The sequence below is a fragment of the Lepidochelys kempii genome, chromosome 3 (genome assembly GCF_965140285.1).
Source record: "Lepidochelys kempii isolate rLepKem1 chromosome 3, rLepKem1.hap1, whole genome shotgun sequence".
Taxonomy (NCBI): domain Eukaryota; kingdom Metazoa; phylum Chordata; order Testudines; family Cheloniidae; genus Lepidochelys; species Lepidochelys kempii.
The window spans coordinates 7,480,422-7,497,322 of NC_136382.1; the positions used below are offsets into that span (position 1 = coordinate 7,480,422).

General features: G+C 46.4%; 1 protein-coding gene across 18 annotated transcripts in view; it reads right to left on the minus strand.

The window, feature by feature from the left end:
- Nucleotides 1-16,901, minus strand: part of NCOA1 (nuclear receptor coactivator 1) — a 358,642-nt gene that overhangs the window by 66,098 nt on the left and 275,643 nt on the right. For 16 of the 18 annotated variants that reach the window (XM_073335589.2, XM_073335593.2, XM_073335590.2 and 13 more), the window contains 6 exons: nucleotides 14,207-14,384; nucleotides 7,266-7,445; nucleotides 5,162-5,257; nucleotides 4,098-4,238; nucleotides 2,374-2,521; nucleotides 81-1,404 (listed from right to left, as the gene is read on the minus strand). In XM_073335589.2, the coding sequence (XP_073191690.1) occupies nucleotides 81-1,404; nucleotides 2,374-2,521; nucleotides 4,098-4,238; nucleotides 5,162-5,257; nucleotides 7,266-7,445; nucleotides 14,207-14,384 (2,067 nt within the window). The remainder of the gene's footprint in view (nucleotides 1-80; nucleotides 1,405-2,373; nucleotides 2,522-4,097; nucleotides 4,239-5,161; nucleotides 5,258-7,265; nucleotides 7,446-14,206; nucleotides 14,385-16,901) is intronic. The other 2 variants (XM_073335591.2, XM_073335594.2) reach the window with 2 other exon arrangements.

The window sequence follows — 16,901 nt, forward strand, 5'->3', positions numbered from 1 at the left end:
AAGAGAGATTCTCCTTTAACTTAACTGGTGTTTAATGCTAACCCTAGATACACAGCATGGATTCTAAAGGGCAAACCCACCTGGCCCTGTGACTCTAGCTTTACCTCCTCTGCGGCAGGGGGCTTGGTCAGCTGGGCCGGAGTCGTATTGCACGGATCCATCTGCTCCGTTTTCTCCACTTTCACCTTCACGTCGTCCAGACTCAGGGCCGGGACTGCGGCAAGGTCCTTCTCGTCCTTGTCTAGTAGGTAGCGTAGGAGCTGATGGTCCTTGGACTCCTTTTTCTTCAAGGCCTCTGGCTCCAGTTTGATTTCAGGGGTCCCCGGGATCTGACTCTGAGAGGTAGGGGTGGCGGCAGCATTTGGCGCAGTATCCTTCTTGTCGTGCTCCATGGACAGAGTGGTGATGTCGGAGGGGCTGCCCTCCTGCAAGAGACGGTGTAAGATCTTGTGCCGCTCTGTGAGGGAGCTATGGGAAGAGGGACACGCATTGCCTGGAGGGTTCCCAGAGGCACCTGTGCAGGATAAGGGATCTTTGCAGCTAGTGTCTGCATCAGCATGCCGCAGCTGTTGTTCTGCCGTTGTGGCCAGGAGCTGAACCAGCTTGTGGCTGGTAGCTTGGGAGCACTTGGTGTCTCCCTCCGCGAGTCTGTCACTGGCATGTAGCAGGCCTGAGTCCAGTGGCTTGCCATCGCTCGAGCCACTGTCAGACTGAATCATCTCGCTCAGGATGGAGGTAATCTCCTTGCTGTCTTTCGGCTCCGTTTTCACAGGCTGCATGCTGAGCCGGCCAGGCGAGTTCTGGGAGCTCGGCTGCCTCAGAATGGGAGGTGGCGTGGAGTAGCCCATAGGGGTGCTGGGGCCTTCATTAAGCCCCTGCATAGAGTTTATTGGGGCACTGGGGAAAGGCCTGTTGCTGCTGCCACCGCTGCTGCAGCCACCACTTGCCATGCCCACAGGAGAGTGCATGGTTGGCATGGTAGGAGAGAAAGGATTGCTTGGCATTCTGGGCCTTGGTACCAATCCTGGGCTAACCCGATGCCTAGGAGACATGAACTGTGCTGGGGTAATCCCTGGACTATTCAAGGGGGAGCTATTGAGGTTTAAAAGGTGGTTATTGTTCTGGGGACCAGCTTGTCCCTGGCTTAAGGCAACATTGGCTCCGATCTGATTCCCAGGTGAACACCCAAAGCTCGTCTGGCCGGTGCTGGAATTGCTGCTATGGAGGCCAGAGCCTGGCTGCTGATTTACACTGGTTGCCAACATGCCGCTGTTGGATGGAGGGATGGCAGACGAGAGAGCCATGCCTTGCCCTGGGGAGATGTTGGGGTTTAGCGCAGGGCTGACACGGGGAAGGGGCATTCCAGAGTTAGTGTTCTCTTGAGGAGAGAGCATGTGGTGATCCCTGGAAGAAAGAAAAAAAGACAGAGAGGCTGGGTGGTGGGGAGACACAACTCAGAAGACGACTCAACTAAATCTGTAGTACAGCTCAACTAAACCTTTCCAGCGTCTTTGGGATTAAGCTATCACATAGACCCATCAGGCCTGGTAAGTCTGACAGCTGCAGCTTGTACGATATGGTGTTTTCACACACTATCTTAGCCCCACCACTACCCTAGGGTCCCAGGAGGACAGAGAGCATATTTCAGTAGCATTTGTGGATGGAGCAGCTACATTGCTCTCTGTAGGTATTTAGTGGATTGTGCAGCACTGTGGCAACTGAGGAGTTACAAATCTATCTCAGAGGGGAAAGTCTACTTTGGGCTGTGTATTCTCGCATTGGTAGGGAGAGGAGAGTGCTAAGAGAATACAATTCTTTGCCCTCCTCCATCTGGTTGCATTTCTTTAACACACAGTAAGTTCCCCCATCTTTCCTGTTCTATAACAACCTCTTCCTCCTGAACGAGTTTGAGTGCAAGTTCTCTGGGGCAGGGCATGAGCCTTCGCCATGTTGGTAAAGTGCCGTGTGAATTCATGGAGCTGCATAAGCATCAGATACAACTGCGAAGCCACAGAAATAGCCAAACTTTAGTGAACTTTTGCTGCCTTGGCTTTCAAACATATGGACTAAAATCCCCCAACGCAGCACCTCGCTGTGGAATTGCACTCCCAAAACCAGCGTGAGAGGATCACCCCAGCCGCCACTGGCATAGAACCAGCAATGTGACTCCTAAGACGCCACCATCCCCGCAGCTGACACTGATCTCTGACCGCACTTATAGGCTCCTAGACACCGTTGGCAGCTGGTCTAGCTTACAGCAACCTCCAGACTACTCCTACTCCTGAGCTGTGCTGTGAACTCCTCAGCTACAGCTGAGGATCCAGGACAAGTCGCGAGCTAGCAGCGATTTCACCCCAAGTTCTTAGGACTCACCTGTCAATGATATGGATGCCCATGATGAAAGGCTGCATTTCTGGGCTTTGAGGATAGCAGAGCTTACACTTGGTGTGGGCGCTAAGTACCGTCCCGTCGCTCAGCGTGAATCTGTACGATGGACTGAAGGCCGTGCCACGCGTCATCACTGGAGAGGGGGGAGGGAAACAAACCAGACGTGATCCATCCATCTGCTTAGCAATTCAGACAGGGCTCACAAAACCTTTGAGAAGGGATGTGGGGGGTGCAGGATGGTGGTGAAGGTAGTAGGGGATTGACTTCCACCATCCATCTGTGTGCACGCAAGGATAGCAACACGGAGTTTGCAACCACCTTTGCACCTTCCCCTTCTCCCCCTCCGCCCAATTGCGCTCTGTGTATTTTAGCCAGTCCCCAAAGATCCCACCGTTAGTGTGCAAACAATGCAAGTCAAAAATAATCCTCAAGTGAAGTTATGGCAATCCAGGTAGTCTCTCTCCTCTGTTCTTCACTGCCTTATCACGGTCACATCACCATTTTCAGCTGCACTAACCCAGTGTATTGCAGCTAGGGTGACCAGATAGCAAGTGTGAAAAATCAGGACAGGTGGCAGGGGGATAATCATAGGACTGGAAGGGACCTCGAGAGGTCATCTAGTCCAGTCCCCTGCACTCATGGCAGGACTCCGTATTATCTGGGCCATCCTATAGGTCATAGGCACCTATATAAGACACAGCCCACAATATGGGGACTGTCCCTATAAAACTGGGAGATCTGGTCCCCACAGTTGCAGCGGGTGTTTCAGGAAGATCTGAAGGGTGGTGTGATGCAAGTTAACTTCTCAATGCTGCTTGTTGTGGGCAGGGACATGGGGCACAATGTGAGCCAGGAATGTCTGCGCTGTAACTGATTGCCTTATCAATGTACTCCCATTTAAATCAATTAAGCACCGTCCTTGAACATACAGTGCTATAGCAGCAGAAAGGGCAATTATTCTATCACCAGTGTACAGTACATACTCAGTGTACCCTGATGAATCCAAGCCAGGTATTGAGAGCTGCAACAGGATACTAACCACGGCAGCACTGGGAGAATTAAATCTTTCTCGATGCTCAGCCAATCTCCTTATGCAACATTCTGTCTTCCTGATTTCCTTTGTTAGTGTCCTCACCAACAGTGCATCAAGCTTCCATGACAAACCCCCAGAGGGAACAATATCTTAAATCACTACCATGATCAGAGGAAAACCCTGCTAAAAAAAACTACCGAAAAGGAGGAGAGCTTGAAGATCAGTCATGGGACTTTGACACTGGGGCTGATGTATGCATGGAGTGTGGGAGGAAAAAAAATCACCCTCTGGTTTCAGTGCAGTGACCACAGTCGGTCTTTGGAAGTTTGACTCATTTCTTTATTTGCAGAAGGGTGTGAACAAACCTCTAGCCTGGCATGACACACATGAGTTTTGGGCCAATCATATCCCCTAAGCAAGTTACTGTAGCAGTGCTGGGATCTGAATGGTAGTTTGTTGAATGCTGTGAGATCCACAGCCAGCCTCTCCAGTTGCAGGAGCCATTTCTGTGCTACTGGGCCTTTTCTGCTACTTCATTGGTACTTTATTATTCATGCAGAATTCCCTTTTTCCAGAAAGCACTTATCCAGCAACAAGGGTTATGCATCAGCTTCTGATTGAAGCCACCCCAGCTCAATATGCAAGGCAAAGTACAGCAAAGAGAGAAGTCTGGTACCTTCTTGAAATAGCTGTTTGGCATAAGATGGCTCTCTGCCCTGAGGCTGGAAGAAAGCATAGATGCACTTCCGCACTAAATCCTCCCAGCCAGTCCTGCCTGCGGCTCTCAGGGAACTGGTGTCAATGGAGATAATTTTACCTGGGTGGAAAGAAAATTCACATTATTCAGATACAGAAGCAGTGCAAAAGAAGTCACTTATACTGCTCTCACTCTTATCCTCCTGGTGTGGCATGTGTATATAGGTACACACAGAGCTAGAGGCGTGCACATACTTTGTTTTGAGATGAGCTTTCACAACTAAAATTAGAAGCTATACTCAAAGTATGTACAGTGGGCTGAGCCTTGCCGAGGTTATACTGGCATAAAGTTGGAGTAACATAGTAGGGAGGCCCCAAAAGATCATTAATAAGGACATTTGTATGTTACCCTCATCAAAAAGACCTCTCTCTAGTCTAAATTCAGCATCACAAAATCCAGATGCATCCAACTTGACATCAGCCAGGCAATCAGCGATAATACTAGGGATGTCCTTACACAGATCAAAAAAATGAAATATACGCCCAAGGAGTTATCTACCTATTGAGGATACTGAAATCCAGGCAGCTTTACTAAATGACTGACTGACTGTGGACATGAAGAGAACAATAAGAGAGGAACATGCACACATTGCAACTTGTCTCATTCATGAATACCTAGGGGACGCACCAGAAATAGAGCATTTCTCATCTGTTCACCAGTTTCGTATTGAAACTTCACTACCCTCTTCAAAACTGTGTTATATACAAGTATCCATTTTAATTAAGGGGGAAGTATGGCTGGCTAGCTTCAAGCCAGCCATCCTTGCAGACTGTTTTAATTTAGCACCCTGTGGCATTATCTTACTGGCTGGATGAAATTCTGGGACAATGCTACATCTGCAAGAGCTACATCATCTTACAGTTCTAGCGGAACAAAGATGCTGTTAGCCTGGAAGCATTTTGATTGCAAAGATGGCTCCTTACCCAGAACAATGCTTAGCATCTCCCAGCATAAAACTCCCCCGAGCTCACTGAGAACACTACCTGTAGTATCTTGCTTGGTCATGAAAGATTCTGAACTGGTGACAGCTGCAGGTCGAGGTAATCTCCGTGCAATACATATCAGACAAGATTGGAAATCTGCCGTAACAGAACAGGGTGGGGAGAGTGGGAAAGTGAGAGTCCAGTGTTATAGAAACCACTTGCAATTCAATGTTTTAATTAAAATAGCATTGTTGTACTCGACAGCCACATCGTACTCTGGATGCCTTTACCTGGCCTGTCACCTAGGCCTTCAAAACAACAGGGCTCTCTATAAGCTGTATGATGTTTGCTGGAGAGGAAAGAACCCCATTGTTTGGAGGAACTAACTGTAAGGCCTTTCAGAAGTACCACACATAATAGTCAGCACTGAAAGCCAACAACTGTTGGCTCCAGGGAAAGTATCTGGTCATAAAATACTGTAATTTATTCCTTCCAATCATGATCTCCTGTGTAAACCACAATGGATTAATTCAGTTAATGCACTGGAAAATAACGGCTGGTACACAGAAATGAGGGTTAAGGTTTTTTGCAAGAAGACTTCTTTCCTCTACCATTTGGAGATCAGTGGTGGATACGAACCACGGCCCTGATCCTGCAATCGGATCTGTACAGGGTGACCCTTCTGACCGTCAGGAGCCTGGGCAGAGGTGCACCCCTACAGATCTGACTGGGGCCAGAAACTCACTGGCTACTACAATTGTCAAACACTCCTGGCACTACTGGAGGCACTAGGTAAAAGTGACAGAAATCAGAGCTAGAGAAGTCCTGTTAGGGCAGGGGTAATCAATTATTTTTTGTCAAGGTCCAAATTTCTTGGTCAAGGTATAGTCAAGGTCCAGACTCCAGAGAAAATAAGACAAAAATAATAACAATTATGATAACAAGAAGTAAATAAAAAGATTTTGCGGTCTGTTCAAAAGCGTCTGGCGGTCTGGATTTGACCTGTGGTCCACCTACTGACTGCCCCTGTATAAGGGCATCAAGTCCACCCGCTGGGGATCAGGGCAGGACTGTGCTATGCAGTCCAGTCCAGTCTTACCCATCTCAAGGATTGGGGCTCCCACTGTTATTCTGCAGTGACAGAGCTCCCTGTGAAGCAGCTTTTCATACTAATCAATTTATCTTTCCCTTTCCTTAATTTCTACCTAACATGCTCCATTGCGAGTTCTCCTGATGCACGGAAGGGCAGCCTGTCTCCATCTCTGCTTATAGAGAGAGGGTAAAGGCTTGCTGACTGGACAGCATCAATCCAGACAACAGGAAATGGATAAAGTAAGAGCTGGAGATTGTGCTCTCACTGTTGGTGCAATTCACCCTTGGGCAAAGGGCTGGCATGAGCCCTGTGCTCCCCACTTCAGTCCCACTCACCATGGTGCACAGGCCTCACCTGCATGGGACGGGAGGGGGAGGTCACCCTGTGGCAGCGTAAAGCAGCCTTGCAAAATTTTGGATTTGCCCATTTTTCAGCAGGCGAGTTAAATTTCACTAGCACTTTCCATTCCCCTCCAGGTTATGGAGGGCAAGTAGATCTTGTGCCGGTAACTTCTCTTCAAGACTGACACAGGCTTAGAGCCTCATATCAGCCAGCGCTTCCCACACATTTCACCCCAGGAGTTTGAGCAACACAGCTCTGCAAATCCCTGGGGCTCAGCACAGCGGTCAGAAAGGACTTGAAAGCTCCAAGTGTAGTTTAAGCTGGAATAAAAAACAGAGGAGGGAGGAGAACCAATGACCGACATCGAACTCTTCTAAATGTGTTTCCACTTGTCCCGTCTGCATTTCCCAGGCTGTGCCAGGCTGTGCTGGGGAGGAGAAACCCTTGGAAGGCCCTCTGGGGAGAAGGCCTTGTGTGACTGCCCCTGGACCTGATCCTGTGCCATCTGCACTGCAAGCCCCATCCCAAATGCAACAGCAAACGTGGCAGGCTGAAAGTAAACTCTCCGAGGCTGCTCTCAGCATGAACTACAATCTCCTAGAAGGAAGTCCTGCATAAGGACAGTAGAGGGCAGTTCGTCCTCTCTTCCCACTCCAGCCTCCTTCCCTTCCCCAAGACGCAGTACAAAGCAATCAAGCAGGGTTTGAAATAAATGATCCTCTACCCTACCTTCTCCTTCCTCTTTGATTGATTTGGGCTGGGACACGGTGAAGCACTGCATCACCTCATAGCGCTGGCGAGCCTCCTGGTTCTCCGCACCCAGCTCATCAGGGGGGCGGATCAGCATCCGGCAGCTGAAGGTATGGCTGCTGCGTCTGGTTGCTTCCTGAGGCCAAGGAACTCCATTTACTGTGGCGAGGGAGAGGGGAAAAGAGAGAATCACAGACTCTGATCACAAGTGAACATTTCAAACAGCAGGTGTTAAGGATCAGAGTTCTCTGCCTGACCCTCTCCATGTCATCTTCAGCATTTGCTAGGCAGCCAGAGTAAGAGTGCCTGGAAGAGTTTATAGCTGAAACAGACAAGGGTTGGAGGGGGAACAGAGTCACAGAGAGGTGAAAGGATTCACCCAGAGTCACCCAGCAGGTCAGTGGCTACAAGCTGGATCTCCTGGGTCCCAGTGCACCGCCCTACCCACTGGACCACACTACCCCTTTGACAGTGGTGTGATAACACTTTGCACTTCTACAGCCTAACAAGTCCAAAGAATTCCAGGGTTGATGAATTATACCCCACAACACCATTGTGAGGTAGGTACTACAGGTATTGTTATTTCTGTGTAACAGAGGGGGAAACTGAGGCATAGAGAGGTGCTTTGATTTGCCCAGCTACACAGTGAGTCGGTGGCTGTGCCAAGAATAGAACTCAGTTCTCTTGACTCCCCATCCAGTGCATCAGCCAGAAGAACTTTCTTCCCCTCCCCTCAGTCACAGAAGCAGGTGATAAATCGCTCATGAGTCAGCATGTTCCAGGACATTTCACCCGAAAGGCCTGTCCCTCCGAAGATCATTCAGGTCCCCAGCACTGGTAGCTCCCTAGACCACACCTCCATCAACTTCACTGCCACACAGAGGCTATACGTAGCCATGATCTCCTCCCTTTCAAGGAGGATTCTGAAGGCAAGTGGTCTGGCTCCCTGCAGAACAGCTGCTGGCTGAACACAACCACTGCTGTTGAACTAGGCTCTTCAAGCTCTATGAAATCAGAGTCTACTACACTGCAAGGGCAAGATATAGCCTCCCCCAGTAGAGGATACATCTGATTTTAAAGTGATACTACTGTGTAGGTGGCGAGTACAGAAAATGCACACACTCACATTAGGACGAGATTGAGGTCTGCCCCTACATAAATGCACAGAGCGTGGAGGTGCAAGGAGAAAAGGGGGATTACACAGAATTACTGGTCACACTGATTGCATTGTGAATAAATTCTCCGCCCCCAAATTTGCTCCAGCATGAAATTACCTTCTTCAAAGATCAAGAACGGTACCTCAGCTAAAACCACCAGACTGCAAGGCAAAGGGAAAACCCTTACCCCAGGCTAAGGAGCCAGAGTAGCCACAGTGAAGCTACAGAACACCAATCCAACAAGCCCTTCCCGGCACAAAATGCTACAATCAGTAATGCTAAGCTAAACTTACACTAAATGAGAAAATTAACTATTGACAGCCCAAGTAAGACGGTGGCTTATCAGTGCTAACAGGACTCTACACAATTACCTATAGCGAAGTAGCACCTGCTGAGCACAAAAGCCAGATTTTCAAAAACATTTGTCATCTATGATCAGGGCCAGACGGTTAGAAGAGTTCAGTGCCCAAAACAAATGGCCAGGTTTTCCAGAGAGCTCAGCTCCCAACATGCACTCAGCATACTGAGCTCTCAAAATCTGCCCCCAAGTGTCACAATGTGTTCTGAGCTCTCGAAAACCTGACCCTATGTACCTATGTACTTGGATGCCTTTGGCAAGGTCCTTCACCAAAGGCTCTTAAGCAAAGTAAGCAGTCATGGGATAAGAGGAAAGGTCCTCTCAGGGATAAATAGCTGGTTAAAAGATAGGGAACACAGGGTAGGAATAAATGGTCAGTTTTCACAGTGGAGAGAAGTAAATAGCAAGGTCCCCCAAGGATCTGTACTGGGACCAGTGCTGTTCAGTATATTCATAAATGATCTGGAAAATGGGGTATACAGTGAGGTGGCAAAGTTTGCAGACAATACAAAATTACTCAAGATAGTTAAGTCCAAAGCAGTCTGCAAAGAGTTACAAAGGGATTTCGCAAAACTGGATGACTGGGCAACAAAATAGCAGATGAAATTCAGCATTGATAAATGCAAAGTAATGCACACTGGAAACATATTCCCAACGCTACATACAAAATGATAGGGTCTAAATTAGCTGTTACCACTCAAGAAAGAGATCTTAGAGTCATTGTGGATAATTCTCTGAAAACATCTGTTCAGTGTGCAGTGACAGCTGAAAAGGCTAACAGAACGTTAGGAACCATTAGGAAAGGGCTAGATAATAAAACAGAAAATATCATAATCCCAATACATAAATGCATGATACACCCACCCCTTGAATAGTGTGTGCAGTTCTTGTTGCTCCATTTCAAAAAAGATCCATTAGAAAAAGTACAGAGAAGGAAAACAAAAATGATTATGGGTATGGAACAGCTTCCATATGAGGAGAAATTAAAAAGGCTAGAACTGTTCAGTTTGGAAAAGAGGTGACTAAGAGGGGATATGACAGAGGTCTGTAAAATCATGACTGGTGGGAAGAAAGTGAATAAGGAAGTGGTATTTACCCCTTCACATAACACAAGAACCAGTCGTTATCCAATGAAATTAATAGGCAGCAGGATTAAAACAAACAAAAGGAAGTACTGCTGCATAGACTGCAAAGTTAATCTATGGAACTCATTGCCAGGGGATGTTGTGAAGGCCAAAACTACAACTGGGTTCAAAAAATAATTAACCAAGTTCATAAAGGACAGGTCCATCAATGGGCTATTAGCCAAGATGGTCACAGATGAACTCCATGCTGCGGGTGTCCCTAAGCTTCTGACTGCTAGATCACTAGATAACTGCCCTGTTCTGTTCATTGCCTCGGAAGCATCTGGCACCGGCCACTGTCGGAAGACAGGATACCGGGCTGGATGGACCATTTGTCTGACCCAGTATGTCCGTTCTTATGCCAGAATCATGACTGGTAAGTACTGGATCCAAGGGAAGAGAGTTCTCTGTGTTATTTGTTTGATTCCCTTTTAGATAAGACTCTAGACCAGCCACCGCAAGCTCTGACAGCAATTGCTAAACACCACAAAAGAATGGGGAACTCACCAAACACACCAGCACATGAAACCAATATGCGGATTGAAATCTCATCCTTGTTACTGTTTATTATTTGTATTATATCATCTAGAATCAACCAACTGAGATAAGCACCCTATCGTGCGAGTTACTATGCAAACGTTAATGAATTAATCCTTGCAACACCCTTGGGAGGTAAGTATCACTACCCCACCACCACCACCACCGCCCTTTTACAGACAGGGAAACTGACACAAAGATGTGTAGTGACTTTGCTCCAAGGTCACACAGTGATTCAGTGGTAGAGCTGAGATGATTTCCTGACTTCCAGTCTTGTGCTTTCACTATCCTTAAATGATGTTCTGAGGACTTATGAAGTGCATAGGCCTTAAGCTGGCCCTCTGCATAGGGACACCTTTCACCCTTACTTCTGGTTGAAGCACTCACGTGGCTGATGGAAAGTCATGCTCATATTGCTTTTATGGTACACTGAGGCCTCCCTCTGGAATCAGTCAGAAAGCAACTGCTAATTGTGCTATTTACAGTTCGATACAGCACCTGCTGCAGAGCCTATGGTGACCTGCTTGCAGTCTATCACATAGCAATGAAAAAGCTTCCAGTGGTTTTTTCTTGGAAGTGGTTTAATCATAGGGACACATTTTAGAATTCCATAGTTACAGTCGTGTCAATGGTTTTATTATCAACCACTATTTTAGATGGGTTATAACTCAGCTGTAAAAATTCACTGTAGTCTAAGACCCGGCAATTTAACTCCTAACTCAAGTCCAACTCGAAAAAAACAAAACAAAAAACACATCCCAAATGAGAAAAACTTGTCTAGCTGTTTTGGCATATAGGTCACTCAGCTTAAACTAATTCCTTACTAAATTAAGCTAAATCAATATAAGGCAGTTTTAAACCCATTTAAAAGCATGCACACAGGGGATTGGATTGCTTTAACTAGTTTAAAAACACACTTTAACTACCATGGTGTAACTATGTTAGCAGACAATGCCTTAGTCTCTACGCCTGCTTCCACATGCTGATAACTTGAGTCAGCAGCTCTTGAGAATTCTTCTCCAGAAGCTCATTCGAGGTCTGCCCTATACCCCAAGACTTGACAGCCAACTCACCTTATTACCACCACTACATGAGTGACAGGTTTGTGTGTGTTGATGGGGGTTGAGCTAACGGGAACAATGGAGCTATAACTCCTGTTAACTCATTAGTGAAGACAAGCCCTCTTCTGGCACCCCCTCTGGCAGATGCTTGCTGAGTTATTAAGAGGCTATACACAATCTCCCTGGGCCTTGGGGAAAATACCAAGGGGTGGGAGAAGAAAATGGGAAAGACCTTCCTGAGGCCCAACCAACCCTCTCAAATTCATCCTTTGTTTCAAATACACTGCTTGGCACACTGAGGTATTTTTGCTACAGAACATGAATTCCACACTGTTTAGCATGAACAGACAACTGGGTGGACCTGAAAGACAGTATTGGCTCCAACAGTTGTTCAGGCCAGTGGTCTGTGAATTTATAAGGGTTTATCTAATAGGCCCTAACTCTGATATAGAATCATAGAAGATATGGGTTGGAAGAGACCTCAGGAGGTCATCTCGTCCAACCCCCTGCTCAAAGCAGGACCAACACCAACTAAATCATCCCAGCCAGGGCTTTGTCAAGCTGGGCCTTAAAAACCTCCAAGGATGGAGATTCCACCACCTCCCTAGGTAACCCATTCCAGTGCTTCACCACCCTCCTAGTGAAATAGTGTTTCCTAATATCCAACCTAGACCTCCCCCAGTGCAACTTGAGACCATTGCTCTTTGTTCGGTCATCTGCCACCACTGAGAACAGCTGAGCTCCATCCTCTTTGGAACCCTCCTTCAGGTAGTTGAAGTCTGCTATCAAATCTCCCCTCATTCTTTTCTTCTGCAGATTAAATAAGCCCAGTTCCCTCAGCCTCTCCTCATAAGTCATGGGCCCCAGCCCCCTAATAATTTCCATTGTCCTCTGCTGAACTCTCTCCAATTTGTCCACATCCTTTCTGTAGTGGGGCACCCAAAACTGGACACAATACTCCAGATGAGGCCTCACCAGTGCTGAATAAAGGGGAATAATCACTTCCCCCAATCTGCTGGCAATGCTCCTACTAATGCAGCCCAATATGCCGTTAGCCTTCTTGGCAACAAGAGCATACTGTTGACTCATATACAGCTTCTCATCCACTGTAATCCCCAGGTCCTTTTCTGCAAAACTGCCGCTTAGCCAGTTGGTCCCCAGCCTGTAGCAGTGCATGGGATTCTTTCGTCCTAAGTGCAGGACTCTGCACTTGTCCTTGTTGAACTTCACCAGATTTCTTTTGGCCCAATCCTCCAATTTATCTAGGTCATTGCTACCCCTACAGGGTCTCTACCTCTCCCCCCAGTTTAATGTCATCTGCGAACTTGCTGAGGGTGCAATCCGTCCCATCTCCAGATCATTAATGAAGATGTTGAACAAAACCGGCCCCCGGACCGACCCCTGGGGCACTCCGCTTGATACCGGCTGCCAACTAGACATTATATTATCAAAACAGCAGAATGTGGGCAAGGTGGATAGGCCACAGACTTGACCTACCTTGAACAAGACATTGATCTGAGGGCTGCAACAATTCATTTGACTAAAACCAACTGTGTACTGATCCTACAACAAACCAAAACATAGCTTATTCTTTGTGTTTGTTGCCACGTGCCTGAAACCTACCAAAAAGCCCCAGAATTCAAGAGGCAGGGCACATTTTTAGCATATCTGCTTTAACAACATGCCTTTAAAGTCAATGCTTTTTAAGCTGTGTGTTTAATAAAGTTAGTTGAGGTTTCTGGCTGAGTAGCCAATAGAGGTTCTTACTAGGAGTTACATGATTGCACATAGAGTAAGCATATTATTTTAAAAATGAGCTTAAATACAGATTAAGCGACAGGCATTTTGGCAAGTGAGCAGGCAGTCGACAGGATTAAACAGGATTCTTTACACTAGCCCTCAAAACCCAAACGTCCTCCAGTTATTCGCTCTCCAGGTGACCTTCTCACACTGCCCTCTAGTGTTCTCAAGTGTGCACTGCATGCACTCAACTCCAGATAGACAATTTATTTAACACACAAAGCCTCAGAAAGTTTTGTTGTTCCACAACCCATGAGCTATTCTGATCTATGCAGAAGTTGCATCAGTAGCAGAAAGCAGAGAGAAAAGGCTCTGACAGCCAACAGGAAGAACATTCTTTACAAAAAGTTAATATGAATTTCTATTATAGGAGGGAGATTCTCATTGTGCAAAAGTTGATGGATCGGACCCTGAGAGCTGAGACAGAAATATACACCTGCTTTATTTCTTTATGTAGTTAACTGGTTTGTACAGCTCTCCAAATTCCAGTGTGCAGTTAGGTATACCAAAATCTCAGTCATTACAGAATTAACTTAATTGTAAGAACAACAGCGTTTTACACACTGTTCTTCAAATGCCAAAAAATAAATATTGTAAACATCTGATATGATTTCAGCACTTTGCAATTCTACAATGGCTTGCATCTGAAGATCTCAGAGTGCTATATATATATATTAATGCATCTAGTCTCACAACACAAGACTCCAAAGCACAGAGAGGTTACACTTCTCCACTTTAGGTAACACAGTGACTGTTGTGTTATAAACACATGGACAGGCCAATCACAATCTGACACCAACTGTTTAGTTGCTTCATCAGGAAAACATGGCGCAAATCCCATTTTTCTTTGAAATAAAGAAGGAAAAACCCATCCGCTTCTTACCTAGAGACTTTGGCAGCAAATTCTTGACAAACTCCGCATGATCCCCTACATGCAGGATGCTGTAGACACTGGTATTCATGAGCTCCTCCTGGTTATAACCCAGGTAGCTGGTCACATTCTCGGACACAAACACAATCCTCCCCTCACGATTCACAACGAAGAAAAAGCCATCTAGCGCCTGCAATGTCCAGAGGAAATAAAAATGCAGTCAGTGCAAGAGCAGCATGCTCCAGAAGGTAAAGCGCTGGATTGGGAGTCAGGAGACCAGGGTTCTATTCCACTGACCTGCTCTGTAAGCCTGGGCAGGTAACTTTGCTTCTCTGCAACTGTTTCCCCCTCCCGCTCTTGCCTATTTAGGCTATAAACTCTTCAAAGCAGGGACACGCTCTCATTTTGGGTTTGTACAGCACCTAGCACAATGGGACCCTGATCTCACTACCATAATAGAGATAATAGATCACTTCAAGTGGTCTGACATAATTAACATTTTGCTCTGCTTGCACTGTCCTTTCATTTTGCTTTCCCCCCACCCCCGATAATGGGTTGTTGTTCATCCTCTTTTAGGTGTGTGGAAGGCTCCTTGCTGTCTGTGGGTGGTGTCTGGTGAGCTGACCCAAGAGCACAGATTATCTAAAGCATGACCAGCTATATCTACTTGACGGTAAGAAAGGAATAACCACAAAGAAGATCTAAGTGTAGAAGCCAAAGGGCTCTACTTGTAATGAAATATTTCACAAACTCTGTGGCTCCTTTGCTGAGGATCAAATATCAGTACATTTGCTTAAGCATGTACTATGGCTCTGCCAGCTACAGTAAATAGATCTCTTTACTTTGGGGCATAATAGCTAGTAGCAAACAATCCTCTTTGAAGAGTCAGATTGTCAGTGAGGCCCTGATTCAGTAAAGCATGCAGGTCAAGCACATGCTTGCTTTGCTGAATCAGGGCCTGAGAACTAAAAGATATTCAGCATCTTGCAGACTAACACATTTTTCATGTTCCTGGGAAACAACTGGCAAATCCAGCCCAAGCCCTGCAACCACAGTGAAATAGAATATCTGCAAACAGGGGGCCAATCTTACACTATTAAAACCAGTGGGAGTTTTGCCATTGAGTTTAATGGGACCAGGGTCAAGTCCTTATTTACTCCTTTGGTACTGTTCATGAGGGGGAAACTCTTTCTACCAACATGGAAACGCCCAAGGTAGGAGACTCCACTGTTTCTGGAAGAAGCCCTGGGAGAGGTAGATTGATAATTTAGAGGTGCTAAATGTCAGTAGGATTTGATTTTTACCTACCTGGAGCCTAAGTTAATGCCATCTTTAGTAATTAACAGCCAGCGCCCTAACACAAGCCCTGATCCTGCAACTGAATCCATGTGGGCAGCCCCCTGGTGCTGGTGTGGAGCCATAGCACTGCACACGGCACGTAAGTCCAGGGATCAGACTGTAGAATCCGGGACTTCTATTCACAGAATCATAGAATATGAGGCTTGGAAGGGACCTCGGGAGGTCATCTAGTCCAACCCCCTGTTTAAAGCAGGACCAATCCCCAATTTTTGCCCCATCCCTAAATGGCCCCCTCAAGGATTGAACTCACAACCCTCGGTTTAGCAGGCCAATGCTCAAACCACTGAGCTATCCCTCCCCTCCCCCCCCCGCCAAGCTATCCCTCCCTGGACAAAACCAGGATTTTATATTTTACATACACCTCCCCTCCCCTATATGCAGCAACATTCTAACCCCTTTCTCCACCAAACATATGCCGTATAATTTTATTGTCTTGTGAAGCCTGAAGTGAGTTATGTTGCTACACAGTCTCTGATTTCCATTTAATACATTTTCTGGAAATCAGGTTTGCCATAGAGCAACATGCAAGAACAGGAAGACTTTTTTTTTTTTTTTAAAGAAACTCTGTCAAAATTTGCTCTGGCAGATCAACCACAATTTTCCTTTTTCACAGCTGTTGCCTGTTGCCAAGCAACCAGATTTTGCACTTCATGCTCCCACAGAAGAAACAGACTCCTGTAGAAGGGTCAAATGGGTTTGTCCAAGAGCCCTGCATTAAACTTTACTCCCTAACTGCCCTCCTTTTCAAGTACATCGTGATATTTCCTCCATCCACCCCCCATCACACACCCAGTAACAAAGCTGATCCGGTTATTCTAAAGTATTTAGTAAAGAATAGCATGAATAAAACAGATGGGAAATAAGAGCAGCTAAAGAAACAGAATGAATCAGCACCTAACAAATGGTTTGAGCTTGGGTGTAAATCAATCACGGCTCCATTAACACAGTCGGACTGATGTCTAACCAGCATGTAACTGGTGCTGAATAATCCATTTCCGGAAATTAGGAGAGGAGCCCATGCCTCTCTTGTGAGCATCCTAATCAGAGGCCAATAAAACACTAAAAATTTTTTTGAGGGAAACTAAGAAAGCAGGGGGGCCTTGGATCCAAGCCCTGCAGGAAAGTACAAGACAAGGTTTCTAACTAGTGCTCTCTGCACACAGTACTCCAGGGTGCTTTGCAGAAGGAAGAGGCTACTGAACTAAAACTCATGTGGGGTAACAGAACTCACTCCTAACTTAGCAACACTGAGCAAATGCTACTGTGGGGTTTACAAATACTTGGTGTATCAGCACTGCTGATCGTGGAGCTTGTGAACCATGACGAGGGATGGATCTGGTCCCAAACA